This window comes from Bos mutus, chromosome 9, assembly GCF_027580195.1.
Source record: "Bos mutus isolate GX-2022 chromosome 9, NWIPB_WYAK_1.1, whole genome shotgun sequence".
NCBI lineage: Eukaryota > Metazoa > Chordata > Mammalia > Artiodactyla > Bovidae > Bos > Bos mutus.
The window spans coordinates 34,777,653-34,800,977 of NC_091625.1; the positions used below are offsets into that span (position 1 = coordinate 34,777,653).

A 23,325-nucleotide genomic window follows, 5' to 3' on the forward strand; every position below is an offset into this window, starting at 1 on the left:
TACTGCAATTTACCAGTCATTTCATGCTATAAAAATGTTGCATAAATATCCTTACACTTATTGCTTTCCCTGTTTTGGATGATGAACAGTGGTTAGTTTCCCATACAATGCTCTCATTGAATTTCAAGTTGGAAACTGGCTCACCTTAGTGGCAGTCTAATAACCAGCCCTTTGCAATGTGTTGATGTATTTACTCTTAAGAATGTTGATGGTGATATTGCTTATTACATTTTCTGTGTTTTTCTTTATGAGGACTCATGTGAGAAATTTCTCTCATTTCAGTACCAGAAATCATGTGTTTTTTTGAATAAGAATTTATTAATATTTTCTTCAGGGAATCAGGTAACTGAATGATTTTCCCTCATGGCTGTGAGCTGTCAAAAATGCAGAGAGCCAAATCTTCGGTGCATATCTAGCAAACATGAATGGAATGGAAATCTAAAGAATACCTTACATACAGTATACCAGCCTCGTTTCTGGAGTCATCATCCTTTTCTTTCCTTTTTGTCCTATTTCCTTCATCCACTTCCCTTAAATTTTATTCTATTTTGATGATTTATGCAAGCTTTTGGAGCTTTCTGGAACAAAGCAGAGATATAACTAAATAAATACATGTAAATACTTGAATTATTTCCTTAGGGTAAGTTTTGAAAAGTAGAAGCACTGGCTTTCGTGTCACATTAAATCTTAACCCAGTGAAAAATTATCAGTAGGAAACTGAGATAATATAATCCATGGATGTAAATTCCTGGTGATTTATTGCCCATGTAATACTAAGTGAGAAGTTAGAGTCCTGAGAGGAATAAACAGTCAAATTGATTCCCAGAGACTTTCTGTGCAATGTCAGTTCAGTTCAGTCCAGTCACTCAGTCGTGTCTGACTCTGCGACCCCATGGACTGCAGCACGCCTGTCTATCGCCAACAGGCGATGTTGAGCTTACTCAAAGTTTGAGTTTACTCAAACTCATGTCCATCGAGTTGGTGATGCCATCCAACCATCTCATCCTCTGTCGTCCCCTTCTCCTCCCACCTTCAATCTTTCCTAGCATCGGGGTCTTTTTCAATGAGTCATTTCTTCGCATCAGGTGGCCTAAGTATTAGAGTTTCAGCTTTAGCATCATGTCTCTAGCTCTGTGCAATATCAGAGGCTGCGAATGCTTTTTTCGTGTAAAACTGTGGTAATGTTTTTAAATTAAATTATGACAAAATATCGATTGCTATAATTATGTATTAATTAAAGTGATGCTCATCTTTGTATGATATTATAGGTATAAACAACAAAATTGATTATTTTGTTCTGAAAATTTAAGAGCCAGCTTTGACAGGGATTGGCCTGCCTTTGTAAGGAATTAGACCATATAGGTCTTGAGGATAAGACCAGTGGTTTTCTCAAAAATATTCTAAGTATTTGGACAGACATATGATTCAAGCTCATGGATTTCTATGCTATATAATATGGAAGAGGCAGTTGATTTTTGCCTGTAAGTATAATTGCTTATATTGTCTTTGACTAAAACGTACGTCAACGGGTTTCCTGGACCAGTAACAATGCTGGAAGACCTCAGGACACGAGAGCTGCCAGATGTATCCTCAAATAGCTTTTCTCAAAAAATTCTTAACTGGAGTATAATTGGTTTATAATGTTGTTTTGGTTTCTGCCACATAACGACGTGACTCAACCATAAGTATACATATGTCCCATGCCTCTTGAACCTCCCTCCCATGCCCCACCCTTCAAATAGCTTATTTTAGTTAAGTTGTTTGAGTCACCTAATATAGATATTCTCTTAAAGAGTCTTCACTTAACCTACCAGTTTAGTAGTCAGACTTACTGACTGATGTTCGCAGCTCACTGAATATGCCTTGCAGGGAGGCAGGTGACCTTGGGGACCAACACAGTAGTTGAGTTTTATGCATGAAAAGAGTCAAATCTGTTTGTTCTCTTTGGTTTTGGTGGATTTTTTTTTTCACCAAAAAGAACACGTCTTCTACATGATGCCACTTTAATATTTTTAGATAGCTGTATCAATACTTTGTTCTTCCAAAACTACTCATACTGGAATTCTACTCTGTTTGCTGTAGAACAAAATACAGTGCAAAATGGATGTTTGTTTGGATTCTGTTTTAATGGGAGCTTCCCTGATAGCTCAGTTGGTAAAGAATCCTCCTGCAATGCAGGAGACCCCAGTTCAATTCCTGGGTCGGGAAGATCCGGGGGAGAAAGGATAGGCTACCCACTCCAGTATTCTTAGGCTTCCCTTGTGGCTCAGCTGGTAAAGAATCTGCCCGCAATGCAGGATACCTAGGTTCCATCCCTGGGTTGGGAAGATCCCCTGGAGAAGGGAAAGGCTACCTACACCAGTATTCTGGCCTGGAGAATTCCATGGACTGTATAGTCCAGGGGGTCACAAAGAGTTGACAAGACTGAGCGACTTGCACTTTCACGACTTTCACTTCTGTTTTAATGGGGGATTCAGTGTAATGACTCAAAAATTATTTACTTACTGGTGTAGAACTATCTTGACATAAGTTCTGAAGCAATGGCATAGTAGGTGTTATCATGAGCATAATAGTTTAAAAAAGTACAAACCAACCTACTAAAGAGAAGCCAAATAAACAGGGGTTTACATGTGTAGGAGTTCTCTCACACGAATTTATAGCAGTTTCTTTACTTAATGTGTTTGGTAGCCACTATGTTATGTAGTCATTATTGTGCAAAGAGTGGAAAATTTTACTGTGGAAGTGGCTCTCTTTTGTTGACAATGCTATTTGATAATACTGATATTCTAATACAGTACTCACAATTGGACATTTAGAAATATCTATCATCCTTTGTGAATAATGACACTCAAACTACCCCTGTGGGAGTGTATAGATAAGATCATTATTTTCATTTTCTAGATAAGGAAACTGAAATGAAATTCTTTGCCGAAGGTCAAAGAACATATCACTGGCAGAATAAGATTAGAGCAGTGAGTTCTTGATTTTCAATCATTTGCTCAATCATCTAAGTCACATTGTTTTACTCAGTATGAGAGCAGATTATTATCAGTCAGTAGGAATAACGCTATGCCCAGATGATGCCAGAAGACCAGCTGAAAAATGAAAATCTGCTCACTCAACCATTTGTTTATCTGCAAAATGCCAAGCTGCTCATTCTGATATTTTTCACTAAGCCTAATAAGTCGTCTTCATGTCTTGCAGACACAGCCTCTAACTCAATGTTTATACTGCCTTCTAAAGTTAATTTCTGGAGGCTCTGTCTTTTAAAAACAATTTTGGGGTATCAGAATTATTTAATATGTTCTGAATATGTTAGTCGTGGTAAATTGAGGAAAAAACTCTTCGAAAGTGTTTTTTTGATGAAATACCACTCCTTTGTGCAGTGGTGAACAAACACCTTTTCTAACATTAGAGACTAAAATAAGATCTCATCATTAGGAGAAAACTGGGCTTCCATAACTGCCACCAACTCCTTGTAAATGCTTTTGGGCCGGCATATGGGACTGAAATCGTAAGACTGCATCTATATCACATGGATTTCTGCACAATCAGTTGCCTTCATTGTGAAGGTGGCCAAAAAAAAAAAAATAATAATAATAATCAGGTAACCAGTGTTACAATCCAAAAATAATAATAATAATCAGGTAACCAGTGTTACAATCCTTATAGAAGGTCTTGGGCAGAAATAGCTGAATTCTTTCAATGTTCAATAAGCCTTTATTGTACTCTGCATACATGCCTACCTGCATCGCTGCAGTATATCCTACTTCTTGGACATGTTTTGGTAGATTAATCAGTTGACAGGTGAAATATTTTCCCCTAGGTCAAACACTATAAATGCAAGTCAAGATGCCAATTTAGGATGTCTGGCCTTCTAGTAGCTCAATTCATTCAATTGTGCTGCTCCTGAGTTTGTTGATGGATGATTCCATTGTATAGCTAGCCTTGTATGTTTTGTAGTTAAACTACTAAAATACTTTAACTAGTCTGAACTCAAAGTAATTCACAATAAGAATGGCATAAGCATTATCATTCACTTATAGCCTGTAGAATGTAGAATAGATTTGGTTCAATAAAAGAGATCACGGTGAACTAGAACAGGAATAGAAAATTCATTTTTCCTTGGTTCTGAGATCTTCTGAATTCAATCTTTATTAGGAATGGGCAATTTACAAATGTGTGGACCCATTACTAACAAATTAAAACCACTTTAAGAAGAAAACAACATGAATTTTGGATTTGATTACTCAGGAATATAACTTAAAGTGCTTTCATCCTAACCCAGTGTATTGAATTTACCTTAGGTGGCTTCTGTGATCTAATTAAAAAAATATATATGTGTGTGTATATATATTTTAGTCTTGCCTAGACTGAAAACTTGAATGAACTATACATAAATAATCTGTGATGTTGATCAGAGATGAAGTACACATCCTGTGTTATTGCAAAACTTAAAAAATTGGATATAAACATGAATGATTGTCTTTTAATGGTATTTATACACTGGGGTTAGGTTTGTTTTCCTCTATTTAAAAATAAAATTCTGGAGGAGTCTTGACTTCAAAGTACTTACAATTGTAAAATTTGTTGCTGTTGTTCAGTCGCTAAGGTGTGTCCGACCCTTTGCCACCCCACAGACTGCAGCATGCCAGGCTTCCCTGTCCTTCACTATCTCCCAGAGTTTGCTCAAATTCATGTCTGTTGAATCAGTAATGCTAGCTATTTAATTTTGCAGCAGACATTTAAGAAACTTACATTTTATTTCAAATCTAAAAGTTAGTGACATCGTTCACTCAACTAGCAAATATTTGTATTAGTTACTCTGTCTCAGGCTCTGAGTAGGTATTAGTTCATGACACAGAGACCCTCCAATTCACAGAGCCACCTCTACTGAGATAAATCCATCATCACAATTAACCTGGGTGATGTGAGAGAAAGGAGCTGCAAGGGTACATGCAACAGGGTGATGGGAGGAGGCTGGTTCTGAGGATTTAAATTGAGACCCGAAGAAGATCTGGCTTTTAGAAAATTCATGGGAAAACCATTTAAGGGGTATTTAAGGTTGTAAGGTGGGAATGACTTTTTCTTTTGGTAATGTGTAGTTTTCACAATTTGTAGTCTTCTGAAAGGACTACAAAAAGAAATTAAAATTCAGAAAGAGAAAGCAACAGTTATTAGAAATGTTGGAACATTACGGTAGAAACGTTTGGAAATTTTGAAATTTTTTAAGGCCTGCTCTTTTATTTTAATGTTGAAGACATGGCTGTTCAGTGACATTGCTGTGTTTTGGTCACATACTAGTTAGAAAATATTGGTTTTTACAGTTAAGAGTTTAAATTTTTAACTATAAATAGTTGGTAAACATTTACTTAGGTTTTCTCTATAATCAATAGCAATTGCCAAAGCCATATCAATCATTGGGATTTACATCCCTTGTTGAGAAAATCACGAGTATTTTGACCCTTCAGTCATCTGTTGACTTTAGTCTCTGGCTTAGAAGTCACTAGGCCTTTTGTGATGCGTTAAAAGATAATTCTTAAGTTTAATTTCCGGGTATTCCATTTTAGTTTGGAGCCAGATATGGTCCATCTTGATTAAAAAAGAATTTTTTTATTGGAAAAAAATGTTGATGCTTCCTATCATTTCCAGTTGGAGACATATTGCTTTGCTAGACATCTCAGTTATAATTTATGTACTTTTCTTTTTGCTAAATGGCAACTGGAATTTTCAGGCCAATATTTATATAAATTGCAGGTATAATTTATAACATAGCTACCTACTTCTAATATTTTTTATTGGTTTGTGGAGAAATACATTGAGGTTAATATTGTTTACATCTGTTTTTTTTTGTTTTAGCTTTTTAATCCATATACAGAAATCTGTATGCGTTTAGTTCTATATCCTAATAAAACCCCTCTATTTGGTGATGATTATATAAGGCAATTAACATTGCCTCAAGAGTTATTGTCAAAGGGAATGGTAACTTGACAGATCAGAGTACAAGAATGTGTTCTAGACACTTAAAAAATTATGATTTAAGAACCTTATGTTATTTTTAGAAGAGCTAAATGTTTGCCTGCCTTCTGCATTTATTTATTTATTTATTTTTTGCCCTCTGCATTTAATATAAAGAACTGAAAGTAAAATATTTTCATGATGCAGATGATGTGATTTTTTCAGTTTTATGGAGGTTTAATTGACAAAAAGATATTTAAGTGTACAACATGATGATTTGAAATACATATACATCATGAAAGGATTCCCTCTCCCTACACTGAGTTAATGAAAATATCTGTCACCTCATATATTTCTCTCTTTTTTTGGTGAGAACATGTGACAATCTCAGCAAATTTCGCCTGTATAATATAGTGTTATCCCCTGCTGTCACCACGTTATATACTAGATGTTTAGACCTTATTCCTCTTACAGCTGAAATTTCATGCCCTTTTATCAGTTCCTCCCTATTCCTGGTCCTCCCATCCCACCCCCAGGCAGCATTTGTCTACTCTATTTCTCTAAGTTCATTTTTTAAAAATTCCACATATAAACGATACTATGCAGTGTCTTCCTCTGTCTTATTTTACTTAGCTCAGTGGCCTCCAGTTCCATTCATTGTTGCAAATGACAGGATTTCCGTTTTTTTCTTTTTTTAAAGGCTAAATAATGTTTGTCTCTGTCTCTCCTTCCTTCCCTTCCTATATCTGTATCTATATGTCTATACATAGATTTTGTTTCCTGAGAGCGCTTTTATTTCAGTGTCCATGTTATATAATTTAATGGGAGAAAATTATCCTTTGTCTCTGTACCAGAAAGAACTGTTTCTAAATATCTTGTGTGATTTTATCTTATGAACACTGTGATTTCTGAAACTATTTCCTTCTTTACATTGCTAGAATAATACAGTCACTTTTATAGCTTGTTTTAAACAAGTATACTAAGCCTCAAAGCATAGTTTTTTAGTGCTAACCATACTCTTTTATTTTTATATTTCCTTTAAAATATAATTTTCCCATTCTTTTTTCCTTTTTATTCTGCTATATGCTTTTGTAAGCCTCCTGAAGCCTTTTCTGAAAGAAAAGTTGAGAAATAAATAGAATTTGTTAAAATTTTATTCCATGCATGGAGCTATCATCATAAAAAAAAAAGCAAATCTCTTTTGCTTTGGCAAGTTTATTAAAAGGACTTATTCTGGGTTCCAGTTTTAGATGAAGGGGTTGTGAAACACTACAGAATCAGAAGACTGGATGAAGGGGGCTTTTTCCTCACCCGGAGAAGAACCTTTTCAACACTGAATGAATTCGTGAGTCATTACACCAAGACAAGTGATGGCCTGTGTGTCAAGCTGGGAAAACCATGCTTAAAGGTGAAATGCTTTCAAGCTGTGTTCCTTACTTTTGAAGTTACTTTTTTCCTTCAGATATAGGAGTTTTTTGTCATATGATATGCTAGCTCAGGAAAAAAAAAAGGTCATTGAATACCTAAGGCATGGATAGGCAAACTATGGCCTATGAGCCAATACTACCCCACACTTATTAATATTTTTATGAAAGTGTAAAGTGTTAGTTGCTCAGTCGTGCCTGTCTCTTTGTGACCCTATGTACTGCAGCCCACCAGGCTCCTCTGTCTATGGGATTTTTCCAGGCAAGGATACTGGAGTGGTTTGCCATTTTCTTCTCCAGGAGATCTTCCCGACCCAGTGATCGAACCCCAATCTCCTTCTCTTCAGGCAGATTCTTTACTGACTGAGCTACCAGGGAAGCCCCAGTATTTTTATAAATAAGTTTTATTGGAACATAGATACGCTCATTCATTTACAATCGTCTTTGCCTTTTTGCTATAATAGCAGAGTTTGGTAGTTGAAACAGACTATATGGCTCACTAAGTCTAAAACATTTATGATCTCATCCTTTGCAGAAGAAGTTTGCCAAGTCCTGACCTTAAGCAATCACTGAACACAGAAAATATTCATTCTTTGCACTAAGACACTAATCTAATATCCTGATATTGGAGCATTTAATGATACAGCTGGAGGAGAAAAAAGTGTTGGAATATAATTCTTACTTAGATGATCTGTATTCAAGACTATTAACATGAAATGACCAGGTTCATTATCCAGTTGTCTGCATATAATAGATATCATTTAACTGTTTAACAGTTTGTTTGGCCTGGTGTTTGGTGGAAGGAGATAACATTTATAGAAATTTTATCTACATCTGTCATTAAATTCCACTGTTTGCATGTTTTACCTAAATGTGTTTAAAATTAGATAGTGGTCAGTCACCTTAGTTGGGCAAACCCTCAGCTCCTCATCAGAGTTTAGGTCTCATGTACCGTCAGTGGTATAGCCAGTCCTATGGTTTATAACTGGATGACTGCTGAAAGCATCCTGGTGATGCCTGATTATAATACTATAGACAAGTAGAAGCTGAAGAATCCTGATCATTATGTAGGGAATTTATTGAGTTAAATCCTGCCAAGTGAATATGCAATTTTGATATAAGTATATACATCTTAGGGTATCACCAGTGGCTCAGTGGTAAAGAATCCACCTGCCAATGCAGGAGATGCGGGTCTGATCCCTAGGTTGGGAACATCCCCTGGAGGAGGAAGATGTAATCCACTCCAGTATTCTTGCCTAGAAAATCCCATGGACAGAGGATCTTGGTGGGCTGCAATCCATGGGGTCACAAAGAGTCAGACATGACTGAGCCACTGAGCATGCATGCATATACATCTTAGATGGTACAGAAATGACCTCACAAGAAAATCTAAGCTTATGCTAAGAAATATCTCACCTGATACCAAGACATGACTTAAAAATACTTAGTTTAACTCATAGTTTTGAATTCAGATAGGGAAAAGATTTACAAAACATGGGTGACCTTCTGTGCACTCAAGATGCCAATGACTTAGTGGAGGAAATAAGATAAATATCTAATGACGGATGACAAGCTAGACTGTGAAGTATGAGAGCAGAGGCCTTGCCTGCTTTGTTTACACAGTGAAGCCTAGTTGGTGTTGAAAAATATTTATTTATTAAGTAAATGAATGAACAAATAAGTAAATGAAATTGAAAAAAGATGAAATTAATTATGAGAAATTTGATGATACATATGGTAGATGCTACGGGTCAGAGAGTTGGGGAAATAACTGTGGATGAGATGGAACTTCATTTGACCTTGAACCTTGATTTAGGTAGGCAAGGATACAGAGAGAATGCATACCAGATAGGTGGGAGGGGACATTGGGGTTTGGGGTGGGACAGATGGACAGCAAGGTGCCTGATGCAGCAGGATCTGGGAGGAGAGCAGCTGGACGAGGTGATAGCGCAGATTCTACCACTACTGCTTTTCATTTTAAGGTAATTGGGATAAAATTTACAATATTTTGTTTTTAAAAGTGATGACTCTAAAAGTACCTAGGTTATTTTCAACCAAAAAATTGTTAAATATAACTTTTTTCTTACCAGTATTCTAATTATTCTGTGAAACAGATACAAGTTCCAGCTCCCTTTGATTTGTCATATAAAACTGTGGACCAGTGGGAGATTGACCGCAGCTCCATACAACTTTTGAAGCGATTAGGATCTGGTCAGTTTGGTGAAGTGTGGGAAGGCCTGTGGAACAATACCACTCCGGTAGCAGTAAAAACATTAAAGCCAGGTATGAGAACCAGAATGGCATACATTGATTTTTATAACCTACTTGCCATTATAAATGTTCAAGAGGTCATGGGACAGCTGGTTTGGACACCAAGCAAGTGTTTTGCTAGGTGACCACAGTACTCAATCCCAGCACCTGAGATTTTCACAATTACTGCAGATGTGTGGTTTTGAATCCTAATCCTGTTGAAAACTGAGACTAACCTTTACTGTCCAATCTTATCATCTTTTTTTCCAAAAAAGAAACAGCCAGCTATCCATCCTAACATCACTCTCTAAGGAAGGCCTTTCACAGGTCAAAAGAGAACAAAAAAATTAGATTTCTTTTATTAAAAAAAAGCTCCACGATAGTTTTCTCTCCAACAGGAATAATTATTATTGATTTACAGTGTAATAGCAGCAAACAGCTTTGGTGATTGCTTAAATGTCTTCACTTCACTGGGGTCATTAATCAATCTTCTCAGCTATTTATTGCTTAGCAGACTGCCATGCAATAAAGACGAGCCTGAAATCAACTCCCACAGTAGCTTTGACAGGCAAAAATTAATATTTAATGTTGCATTACTAGCTGAGTTGAGATTGGGTCTCTCTTGCTGTGCAGCTGGTCAAGCTTCCCCTGCAGAGGCTCCTGATGTGCTGTAGTTCCAGCTCTAGTGGATGGTCTGATTTGGCAATGATTTAAGCTTCCTTGGTGGCTCAGATGGTAATCAATCTGCCTGCCATGCAGGAAACCTGGTTTTGATCACTGGGTTGGGAAGATCCCCTGGAGAAGGGAATGGCAACCCGCTCCAGTATTCTTGCCTGGATAATTCCATGGACGGAGAAGCCTGGCAGGCTGTAGTCCACGGGGCCACAAAGAGTTGGACACAACTGAGCAACTAAAACATACACATACATAAGTGGCCTGTATTCCATGAATCTGATGACCACCCAAAGCATCAACATAAAAACGTATTGTAGATAAATTGTCTGAATGAAGATCGTAATTGTCTGAATGAAGTTTCTCACTGGAAACTTCATGAATCAGATTATTTGGGGGTGGGGGCATGATACCACTATATATGTAATTGACCATAGGCCAAACTAATTATAACAACCCTAAGTGGTCCCTTATTATGGTGTGGGTGCCTCTTTTATTCTTAGCTCCATTTTGCCACAGTCTTAAATTAAGTCTTGATTCAAGACTTTAATCCTATTTGATTATGTGGAGCAAACCAGTGGTAAAAACTGAAATAAGCGAGCTCAGTAAAAATTGATGGAGAAGAGAATAGGCCATTTCCCCATATTCTTTCTCTGTAAGTCCTTGCCTCTTCTCCTTAGTCAGTGAAGAGATATTTATAGTTGATCTGTTTGGTTTTCCTAAGAATGTGATTGCTAATAATAGTACAAATATGGCCAACACTCATTGAACACATATGTGCCAGACAATATATTACCCTGACACTGATTCTATGGTGTCAGTGGAATTATTAGCCATGTTTTAGAGATGAAGAAACTGAAGTTCAGAGATGTTTGGTAATTTGTTTAAGATCACAAAGTGAGGTAGGGCTTGATTGAGCCTGGGTAGTGAACTTCTAGAGTCTCAAATGGCATACCAAAGGATAGATTGCCTCTGTGAAATAGCCTGCATTTCATTAATACAGCCTGCATTTCATTAATAAGGCTATTAATAAATAACCTTACTAATGAACAAGTCAGAGTGTTAGCTTGGAGTGTCAAAGCTTACCCATGCTTGAGGTTCAAATAGTAGCTGTGAAGTCTTCAAAACAAGAGAATAAGGAACAAAATGGACTCTCTGAGCATCACTGAAAATGTTTGCACTATCTATAGTGAATACTGAGAGGTGAAATGACAGAATTCCTTCAATTACATCAGTGAGTCTGAAACATCATATTGTATAAGAAATAAAAGATTTTAAAATGACTAATGAAATGTAAACTCCAGGTAGCCTTTTTTCTCTTAAATTCTATGTGATTGTAACTACTTGGCACTCTGCATGGTGAGTCAGAGTCGAGCCAATATAAATGCAATTTAACTTAGATGAGTCTTCAAAATAGGCTCCAATGTCTCTCTTATCAAGCTATTACAACTCCAACTGTGGAGGTATTAATACATGAGAAAATGTGGAATGCAGTTTCAAGTGGTGAAAAAAACATTAATTTGTGGGAGGGGCCCATGAATGTTTTCTGCTTGGCCTATACTCTATGTCCCTACAGAATTAAAGACACAAATGTGGTAGATGTCATTGTTTTTTAGGATAGTTATCCAGCTCTTCCCTCAGTGGGTCCCAAGGACAGGGCAATGATTAGTCTTTGGATCCTGGGCAGAAAAACTCGCTGCAGTGATTAAACATTCAGTGTCTTCCAGCGTTCATGTTAATAGAATGTCTTCTCTTTGTGTTCCTAAGATGCCTGCCTTGTTTTATCAATTAGACTGTCAGTCTCTCCTTTTTCCTTAATTTTTCATATGGACCTGAAGCAACCTCTCTTCACCGACAGGTCATAATACATAAGCTGCACAGCCCTGATGCACCAACACACCAGTTATTATGTTGCCCTGGTTGAACTGATTCTCTTCCTTGATAAATCTGAAGATTTGTGACACCAATGCTCTTACTTTACTGAGAGGCAGGAAGCAATCTCGGTGATTCCCACCAGGCTGCTCTGAGGACAGGAATGCCTCAATAACATAAAGTGATTTCCCCCTCTTCTTGTTTCAGGTTCAATGGATCCAAATGACTTCCTGAGGGAGGCACAGATAATGAAGAACCTAAGACATCCAAAGCTTATCCAGCTTTATGCTGTTTGCACTTTAGAAGATCCAATTTATATTATTACAGAGTTGATGAGACATGGAAGTCTGCAAGAATATCTCCAAAGTAAGCTGAAGACTTAATGAAAGGAAAAAAAAAGAGGAATTTAGTTTAGCGAATCCTATAAATGTCATTTAGCAAGCCTTCTATAACCCAGAGGATATTTACTATGGCATATCTGTGACAATGAATGTCTTAACATTGAATTGCTCAACTACTCTTTAATAGGCTGTATGCTGTGTACTCAAAGGGAGGAAAAATGTTTATGTAGTCGAAGAACAAACTGTTCACCACAGACATATCAGAGTACTTAAACGCAATGTGAAAACTGAAGAGTAGATGTTTTGCCTGATGCTTTGTTTCCTACAGTAAGTAATTGAACAATATCAGTCATGGAGCAGTATTTTCCATGGCCCAGAATTAGGAGACATAGAATAGTTTGCGGGGAAGGGAGGGAAAGTTACCCTCATTTTTGTCTTTGCCAGTTTTTGACAACACTGTGCTTGTTGGTATTTAAAATACTTCCAACTGCTAGAAAACATTAGAATGTTCAGGCTAAAAAGCAGACACATACTATTACCTTATTTTTACATCTGCTTCCTGTAGTCTGAGAAGACTTAAGGGTGCTGTAGAATTTTGGTGTTTATTACAAATGAATAATTTAATAAACAACAATATTATAAGCATTAAAATGAGATGTTCAAAGAAATGGAGATCAAGTACTGAGAGAACAATTCATGCTTAAAGAAGAGGCATTTTCTATACTTTCTTGACATGCCAGAATGGGACTGATACAATGTATGAGGTAAAGGGAGGTGAGAAAAACAGAACAAAGATGTCAGAAAGATAGAATTTTCTTATTTCAGGGTGACTGGTGAAGCTGGTGATATTAAATTGCAAAACTAGATAGGAACAAAGAGCATAAGACCTGCTAACTGTTAAAAACCAAAAATATACCTAGCTCCCTTGCATAAATATATCATATTTAACAGTATTGTGTTACCCACCATAGGGAGACTAACCTCAGCACTGACTCCTTTTGCCTTATCCCCAAGGACAAAAGTACAGGAGCCATCTCAGGTCATCTCTAACAAAAATGTTTTGTCAAATGATAAGCCTTCAGGCTGTTAAACAGCAACGTCAATTCTCAGTCCTCAAAACTAACAGCAGTGTTCAATTCAATGGATACTCTCTCCTTCTGGAACCACTACCTTCGTTTGGCTACTGGGACACTTCATCCAGTGGCCTTTTCTCCTTTCTTTCTTTCTGGTTTTTCTCAGTTTATGTGATTTCCCTCATCTCCCCTACCTCTGGATATCTTGGGATTTTCCAAAACTCTTTTGCAACATCACTAGATTCCTTGCTAATCTCAACACTCTTATTGTTTAGTAACACTTATGTGTTACCAATTGCCCAAATCATATCCCTCCATTACTTCAGAGTCGTAATCTAACTGCCTTTATAACTTCTCTATGTGAATGCTGTATCAGTCTGGATGATGTGGGATAATGTGGGTATAATGCAGTAATGAACTCCTGCAAATCCCAGAGGCTTGACACAAGTATTTATTCTTGCTCATGCTACATATGAAAAATAGACTGGCTAATGTCTCAGGTCTGTTGATCACCTTGTCAGGAGTAGGAAATATGACTAATCTCATTCTGTCTGTTAAAGTTTCTGACCAGGAGTGACAGAGGTAACTTCTGTGCCCTGTTTATTTGGTTAAATCAAATCAAAGGGATAGGAGAGCACAACCCTCTAAAGTGCTTAAGAGCAAGAAAAAAACAAAAGTTTATAAATAGCCCTCATTTCTATTACATATGTCTATTGGATATCTCAAAATAACATGTCCAAAAACCAATCTCTGATATTATCCTCGGTAACCTGCCCCTCTTGAGGTTTTTCCTTCTCTCATGATGCCAACACACAGGCTTACTATCTCAGTCTTCTCTACTCTCACATCCTATGTCAGACCAACCAGCAAATCCCACTGGCTTGCTTTTGAAACATATCCAGGATTTTACCACTTCTCAACGCCGCTACTCCAGTGCAAACCATCATCAACCCTCTCCTGGATTCTGCAGTAGCCTTCTAATTGATGTCCCTCTTCAGGTTCTTGACCCCTTACATTTCTTCTTAACACAGTAGCTGGGGTGCTAAGTCTCTTCAATTGTGTCTGACTCTGTGTAACCCTAGGGACTGTAGCCCACCAGGCTCCTCTGTCCATGGGATTCTCCAGGCAAGAATACTGGAGTGGGTTGCCATGCCCTCTTCTAGGGGATCTTCCCAACCCAGGGATCAAACCTGCATCTCCTAAGTCTCCTGCATTGCAGGTGGATTCTTTACTCACTGAGCCATCTGGGAAGCCCCTACTCATTTTGTAATTAATGATTTATTTAGATAGCTTATTTTTAGTCTCTTCTAAAATACAACTCAGTTTTAGTGCTTGAACAATGTCAGGGGCACAGAAGGTGTGCACTAACTCTGTGTTGACTAATTGAATGAATAAATGATGAATAGATTAAGTTGGGGCTATTGTGAACCTAATTTGAGACTTGGGGTTACACTTGTTTTAAGACTCTTGATATTCAGCTTGAATGCCAGGTACACTTATATTATGTTGCAGACTCCTTTGACATTGAGGATTTCTGTGGCCATTGTGTTTTACTCAGGGTTGAGCATGAACTCTGTTGTCTTCTGGGTTGAGCCATCAGGGTCGAGTTGACAAAGGCCTTCATTTGCCATGATTCTTAGTAGCCAGGGGGAGTAATGAAGGTGTGTTCATTACAGGCAATTCCTTCCCAATCAAGAGGGTTTCATTTCAACAAAGTGGTCTTAAAATGAATATTCCACTCTTAAACAGCCCATCATGATAAATATTATTAAGCTGAAAGGCTCTTGAGTAATGGAACATAATGAAAATATTTCCTTGCTGCAGATGTAAATTGTCGCAGGTCTGTGAACCCTTATATCAGTTTTGACATATGGCTGTTGTATTAGAAGTGTGCTCTGAGGTTGTACACATTTCCTAGGCCACTGCACTCTTTCAGGGCAGGAAATGTATTACTCAATTTCCTTCACTGTTGTGCCTGTCAGTGAAAACCTTTTTATATCCACTGTAATAGGATTAGATGTTGTATTTGATAGTTGAAATAACACATTTTTCTATAGAACCATCTTTGTAGTCCCTAAGCTTGGCTGAATTTTTTTTTTTTTGTAATAAACTTCTCCAAAATGGGAGAAGCCTGTCAAAAAACTTTAGCACTATGGGTAATTGATGCCTGGTATTTCTTATTGAAACTTAAAGAGGATAAATACCTGCATCTTTTTAAGTTTAGTTGGGCTTGTTTGCTTTCCAATAAATACTTGTAGAGCATCTAGTATATGTCAGTATATTTTCTTTTCCTACGAATCGAGCTCCAGCATGTAGTTCATCATTCTCATGGACAGTCCACCTAGTGGACTGATGCAGACAGGGATGTTTTGACTGAGATACCCTTTAACTGAACAAAACTATAGAGCTATTTACTGTTTGTATGAATGGAAGTCTCTTCATCGCCCCTGACTTTTGGGTGCTCTGGAGTGTAAGGCGGATTTTAGAGAGGCAGTATAGAATAAATTTGAGTCATGAAATTTCAGTCTCCAGCATATCCTGGATTTGAATCTCTGCAATTTATTACAAGACAACCCCGATGGTCCAGTGGTTAAGAATCCACCCGCCAGTGCAGGGGACATGGGTTCGATCCCTGGTTGGGAGGATTCCACATGCAGCTAAGCCCCTGCACCACAAGTATTGAGTCTGTGCTCTGGAACCTGTGAGCCCCAACTACTGAGCCCAGGCATCCTAGAGCCTGCGCTCCCCAGCAAGGGAAGCCACAGCAGTGAGAAGCCTGTGCACCACAGCTGGAGAGTAGCCACGGCTCATGGCAGGCAACCAGAGAAAGCCCACATGGCAAGGAAGACTCGGGGCAGCCAAAAATCAATCAATAAAATATTAAAAAAATATTATTTGTTCCTCTGAGTCCCAGGAATCCCTATCAAACAGGGCAAACTACTTCCTGTAGTTTCTCTGAGTATTAGATGAGGTGACTTACTGGAAATCAACCATATGGGATGGTGGTAGGAGAGGAGCATATATTTTTAATTTTTTTCTTTAAAGAAAACTTTATAGCACTTACTATGTGACAGCAATGTTTCTAAGTCATACACAAGCATTAATTTAGTTCATTCTTCTAACAACCTCATGAATTCTTATCATCATCATCCCCACTTAGCAGTTGGAGAAATTGAGGTATGGAGAGGTTAAGTATAGTAACTTATTCAAGATGGTTGCGTGAAAATTCAAACCTAGGAAATCTGGCTCCATAATCCATTAAAAAAATAATTTTATTTATTTATGGCAGTTCCGGGTCTTCATTGCTGCCCAGGCTTTTCTCCAGTTGTGGCCAGTGGCTACTCACTAGTTGCTGTGCAGGGCTTCTCATTGCTGTGGCTTCTCTTGTTGCAGAGCACAGGCTCTAGGGAATGCAGGTGTCAGCGGTTGTTACTTCCCAGGCTCCAGAGCACAGCCTCAGTTATTGTGGAGCACAACATTAGTTGCTCCGTAGCATGTGGAATCTTCCCGGATCAGGGATCAAGTACGTGTCTCCTGCATTGGCAGGTGGATTCTTTACCACTGAGTCACTAGGGAAGCCCCATGGTCCATGTTTTAAATTGTATACATAGCACTGATATTTTCCGGATATCAAACTTCTATCTATTGCTGCACAACAAATTACCCCAAAACTTAGTAGCTTAAAGCAGCAAACATTTATTTCCTCACAGCTTTTGCAATCAGGAATCCAGGTGCAGATGAGCCAGGTCTCCTGGCTCAGGGTTTCTCACAAGGCTGCAGTCTTTTTATTTGCTTGTAAACAGGATTGCTTTATTGTCTTCTCTTTCTGATAGTTCATTATTAATGTATAGACATGTAACAGATTTATGTATATTAATTTTGTATCCTAAAATTTTACTGAATTTATTTATTAGCTCTAGGAGTATTTTTGATGGGGTCTTTAAGATTTTCTGTATACAGTGTCACGTCATCTGCCAATAGTTAACGTTTTACTGCTTCTCTTCCAGTTTCTTTCTTTCCTTGTTGATTGCTCTGGTGTGGACTTCCAATACTGTGTTAAATAGAAGTGGTGAGAGTGGGCATCTTACCTTATTCTGGACCTTAGAGGAAAAACTTTCTGCTTTTCACTATTGAGTATGATGTTAGCTTTAAGTTTGTCATCAGTTCAGTTCAGTCGCTCAGTCGTGTCCGACTCTTTGCGACCCCATGAATTGCAGCACGCCAGGCTTCCCTGTCCATCACCAACTCCAGTTCACTCAGACTCATGTCCATTGAGTCAGTGATGCCATCCAGCCATCTCATCCTCTGTCATCCCCTTCTCCTCCTGCCCCCAATCCCTCCCAGAATCAGGGTCTTTTCCAATAAGTCAACTCTTCGCATGAGGTGGCCAAAGTACTGGAGTTTCAGCTTTAGCATCATTCCTTCCAAAGAAATCCCAGGGCTGATCTCCTTCAGAATGGACTGGTTGGATCTCCTTGCAGTCCAAGGGACTCTCAAGAGTCTTCTCCAACACCACAGTTCAAAAGCATCAATTCTTCAGCGCTCAGCTTTCTTCACAGTCCAACTCTCACATCCATACATGACCATTGGAAAAACCATAGCCTTGACCAGATGGACCTTTGTTGGCAAAGTAATATCTCTGCTTTTCAATATGCTATCTAGGTTGGTCATAACTTTTCTTCCAGGGAGTAAGCGCCTTTTAATTTCATGGCTGCAGTCACCATCTGTAGTGATTTTGGAGCCCCCCAAAATAAAGTCTGACACTGTTTCCACTGTTTCCCCATCTATTTCCCAAGAAGTGATGGGACCAGATGCCATGATCTTCATTTTCTGAATGTTGAGCTTTAAGCCAACTTTTCACTCTCCTCTTTCACTTTCATCAAGAGGCTTTTGAGTTCCTCTTCACTTTCTGCCATAAGGGTGGTGTCATCTGCATATCTGAGGTTATTGAGATTTCTCCCGGCAATCTTGATTCCAGCTTGTGCTTCTTCCAGCCCAGCGTTTCTCATGATGTACTCTGCATAGAAGTTAAATAAGCAGGGTGACCATACACAGCCTTGACGTGCTCCTTTTCCTGTTTGGAACCAGTCTGTTGTTCCATGTCCAGTTCTAACTGTTGCTTCCTGACCTGCATATAGGTTTCTCAAGAGGCAGGTCAGGTGGTCTGGTATTCCCATCTCTTGAAGAATTTTCCACAGTTTATTGTGATCCACACAGTCAAAGGCTTTGGCATAAATCAATATTACTCAAGTCCTATTTAAATACACTGCTGTATTAAACACACACACACAATGCTTAGGTCTTTCTCATTTGAAAACTTTCCTTGACTCTATTTAATTTCGTTTTCTTAATTATAAAAGATGACAGACATGTAGAATGGAACATGTATGATTTATGCCCTTTCTACATATATATTTATCATGTAATTGTAAAGTGAGCAAATAAACAACTATGCAGCTGATATGCAAATCAAGAATAAGATACTCAGCATTCCAGAAACTGCTCTAGTACCTTATCAATGACAATCCCTCACTATCATAAACTTCAGGATAATTGCTCTCTCTTCCTTGACTTCATTTTCCTCTGCTAGCGTTGTTATTTCCCTGTCTTAATTAGGCTTTTGGAAATTGATTTCTCTTCTTGCTATCTCCATGTCCTCAATTCCCATTCAGCCCTTCACCCTTTATACCCCATCTCCAGTGGGATTTTCTTCCTGTCACTAGTGTCTCCAATGACTTATTAATTGCTATATTTAAGAAATGCTTTTTAGCTCTTATCTTGCTGGATTTATTTGACACTAGTGGTGACTTTCTCTTCTCAAACTTTTGACTGTTAGGATGTTCCCTTCTGGTTCTTCTCTTGTTCTGTAGGCTGATTCCTCTCAGTTTTCTTGCAGGTTTATTTTTCTATGCCCACTGTAAATGTTGGCCTTTCTCATGATTCTATCACCTTGTAGCAATCTCAGCAACTTTTAATGTTTAACTTCCACCCATAAACATGACCCTTAAATCCATATCTCTAGCTACATGCTTTCCTTTGAGCTTCCAAACCATATGCTTGTCTTCTTTTAGACATTTCCACTTGGGTAATCCACATGCATCTCTAGTTTCACAGATCTTAAACTGTTTAATTCTGATAAGGCAGCAGCAATGATAGCTAATAAGAACAGGTAGACTTTACTGTGTTCTTCCTATGTCAAGTACTATTTTAAGTGCTTTATGTGTATTAACTCATTTTAATTCTCTTTTAACAACTAATCCCATGAGGTAAGGGCTTCCCTGGTGGCTCAGATGGTAAAGAATCCACCTGCAATCTGGAAGATCTGGGTTTGACCCCTGGCTTGGGGAGATCCCCTGGAGCAGGTCATGGCAACCCACTCCAGTATTCTTGCCTGGAGAATCCCCATGGACAGAGGAGCCTGGCGGGCTACAGTCCATGGGGTCACAAAGAGTCGGAGACGACTGAGCGACTAAGCACACCATGAGGTAATGGTAATTATTGCTGTATATATGGGGAAATTGAGGCACAGGAGTATTAAGCAGCTTGCCCAAAGTCAGGAAGAAATCTAAGGTGGAGCCCTGATTCAAAGCTGGCACTCTAGCTTCAAACCAGTGTTCCCCCTCTTATACTGTAATTACCTCTAAAGTCAGGAGTTGTGTGTAAGACTCTTGACCATAAATTCAATGCATTTTTGGTAATGTTTGGCTTATTCAGACAAGGATAATGATAGTTTGGATTTATGTGAGACAATTTCAATTCTCCAAAAATTTGAAGGTATATATTAACAGTATAGCATCTCAACTATCCAGGGATGGCTGACACTGTTTCACAAAGTCATCATAAGATAACACTAATCTCTCTGTAATTATCAGACTGGCTCTACTATATAAATTTCCTATACTTCATTATGCAGAATCAGCAGTAGGAGAAACTATGTCTATGAAAGGTATACCATGCCTGGAGAGACGAGCAACCTATTCTAAGAATAACAGACTAAGAAAGAAACTTTAACACATGCATCAAACTTGATGGAGTACAAATGTAATATACACAGTTTATAACTACACATATAGAGCCTTCATTTTTTTGTGAGCTAGTTTTTAAGAACAATATGATGGAAGAATGAGACCTTTTCATTGGCTCAACCATGCAAATTAGCATTATTTTTAGGTTCAAAGACTAAAGCAAACTATACAATGAAGGAAATCCAGAGGCAACCAATTAATTTCCAGGAAGAGATGAGTCAGTGACATGTGGTATTCAAAATGGCAATAGCTGGACTCTTTCAGATATTTATAGCTGTGTTTGGATAATGTGGTACTTTTGCTCCTTTCTCTCAGTAATGTTCATTTAGGGAAGGGAGGGACTCAGCTTTGAAATGTGTTTGAACTCTGAAAATTGTTGCCTCATTAACCCTTCACAGCAAATAGGATGGTTTGTACTGATTATATTTATTTTCTCAACAGATCAGTGCTATGGCACTTAATCCCACTGAGAGCTCAGTCATCAGAATTCTTAGAATTTGCTTCAATATTTCAAATATTCTCCAAATTGAACCTCTTATTTTCTCTTTTTGCCTAGATGATGCTGGATCAAAAATCCATCTGACGCAGCAGGTAGACATGGCAGCCCAGGTTGCCTCTGGAATGGCCTATTTGGAATCCCAGAACTATATTCATAGAGATTTGGCTGCCAGAAATGTCCTTGTTGGGGAACATAATATCTACAAAGTGGCAGATTTTGGACTTGCCAGAGTTTTTAAGGTGGATTTGGCTTTGTTTTAATTAGTTGGTAATGAGTCAAAAGGCTCACAGGCCAGGAGACTAGTAGTATTCCTGCTGTTTTTTTTTCCACAATATTTCTGAGAGTCCTATGGTCCATAGATCCTGTCAGGATACCAAGGCCCTACAGACAAAACTACCTTCTATTTCTGTTTCTTCATCAATTTGAAAGAAACAGAGAAAACAATGACCAACCACATGGGAAAGTATGTAATTAAGTTTGTGGTTGAATTAATGATCAGTTTTTCATATCAGTCTCTGGTAGCTCAGTGGTAAAGACTCTGCCTGCAATGCAGGAGAGGTGGGCTCAATCCCTGGGTCGAGAAGATCCTCTGGAGAAGGAAATGGCAAGCCACTTCACTATTCTTGCCTGGAAAATCCCATGGACAGAGCGCTTGGTGGGCTATAATCCATGGGATCTCAGAAGAGTTGGACATGACTTAGCGACTAAACAACGATAGCCTCTGTCTGCCTTTGTTTATTTATAAGCAGCACACTTTGTATAGCCACTGTATGTATTGCTGTTCACTTTGTGCCAGACTAATATGCATGCTGCCAGAACTCTACAGCAATCATTGGTTTTTAAAATACTGCCTTCCCCTACCTCCCTCAATTTTGTGACATCAGGCCAGAAGACACTGATATGGAAAGTGTAGTATTAGCTGTTTTTCTCTGAATTTAAATATTTATTTCTGCATTATATCCTAAAATATGAGTGTGGAGCATGAAACACAAGTATATGATTCTCTTTTGATTTTATGAAGTTGTCTTTCCTCTTTGTAAATTAATTAGATCCCCAGTGAGTTGATATAGTAATTTAAATCATTTGGATCCTACATTTCAGTATTAGAAAATGGTTATATGGTAATTCTCAAAGTCAGTGGCTCTTCAATACCAGCAGTAAAAAAAAAAAAAAAGGCTTTGTTTTCACTTTTTTTAGTTTGTTAAAGACCAGGTATAAAACCCGTGTCATCACAGACGAATTTCCCGTATGTAATATAATGCTCCTTCCAGTACTACTTTTAGCACATAGTAGGATCTCAAAGGGCTTCCCCACTGGCTCAGCAATAAAGAACCCACCTGCAATGCAGGGGCCACAGGAGTCTTGGTTTCCATCGCTGGGTTGGGAAGATCCCCTGGAGGAGGGCATGGCAACGCACTCTAGTGTTATTTGCTGGAGAATCCCATGGACAGAGGAGCCTGGTGGGCTACAGTCCAGCCAACTGCAAGTCAGACATGACTGAAGCAACTTAGCACGCATACACAGGCTCTCAAATAGGGCTTCCTTGGTGGCTCAGATGGTAAAGAATCTGACTGCAACGCAAGAGATGGAGATTTGATCCCTGGGTCAGGAAGACCTCCTGGATAAAGGAATCGCTACCCACTCCAGTATTCTTGCCTGGAGAATTTCATGGACAGAGGAGCCAGGGCACTACAAAGAGTCAGATAGGACTGAGTCACTAACACTTTCACTTCAGGCTCTCAAATAATGTTTCATTAATGACTAATTTGCTGCTGTACTTATCACCTGAACTAAACTCATTTTGAATCTTTTCCCTCTATATTTTAATGAGAAGTAGATTACAGATGAATGAGGGTGGCCAAAAAAAATACCACTTTAACTTGGCTTGATTCCTTAATGCATTAACAGGTAGAGAATGAAGACATCTATGAATCTAAACATGAAATAAAGCTGCCGGTGAAGTGGACTGCGCCTGAAGCCATTCGTACTAATAAATTCAGCATTAAGTCCGATGTGTGGTCATTTGGAATCCTTCTTTATGAAATCATTACTTATGGCAAAATGCCTTATAGTGGTGAGTAATTCTAAAGTGGGCCTTTCTGCTGTAGGTCACTTACTTAGGTGTGACTTTAACTGCTTTGCCCAGACTTAGAGGGCAGAGTTATGAGGCTGACCACACCATGCGCCTGTGGGAGCATAATAGATAAAATT

At 38.4% G+C, this 23,325-nt stretch overlaps 1 protein-coding gene across 1 annotated transcript in view; it reads left to right on the top strand.

Moving 5' to 3' along the window:
* Window positions 1–23,325, top strand: part of FRK (fyn related Src family tyrosine kinase) — a 102,154-nt gene that overhangs the window by 76,192 nt on the left and 2,637 nt on the right. The window contains exons 3-7 of the mRNA XM_005907401.3: window positions 7,203–7,366; window positions 9,497–9,665; window positions 12,384–12,542; window positions 21,172–21,353; window positions 23,023–23,188. Coding sequence (XP_005907463.1) covers window positions 7,203–7,366; window positions 9,497–9,665; window positions 12,384–12,542; window positions 21,172–21,353; window positions 23,023–23,188 — 840 coding nt within the window. The remainder of the gene's footprint in view (window positions 1–7,202; window positions 7,367–9,496; window positions 9,666–12,383; window positions 12,543–21,171; window positions 21,354–23,022; window positions 23,189–23,325) is intronic.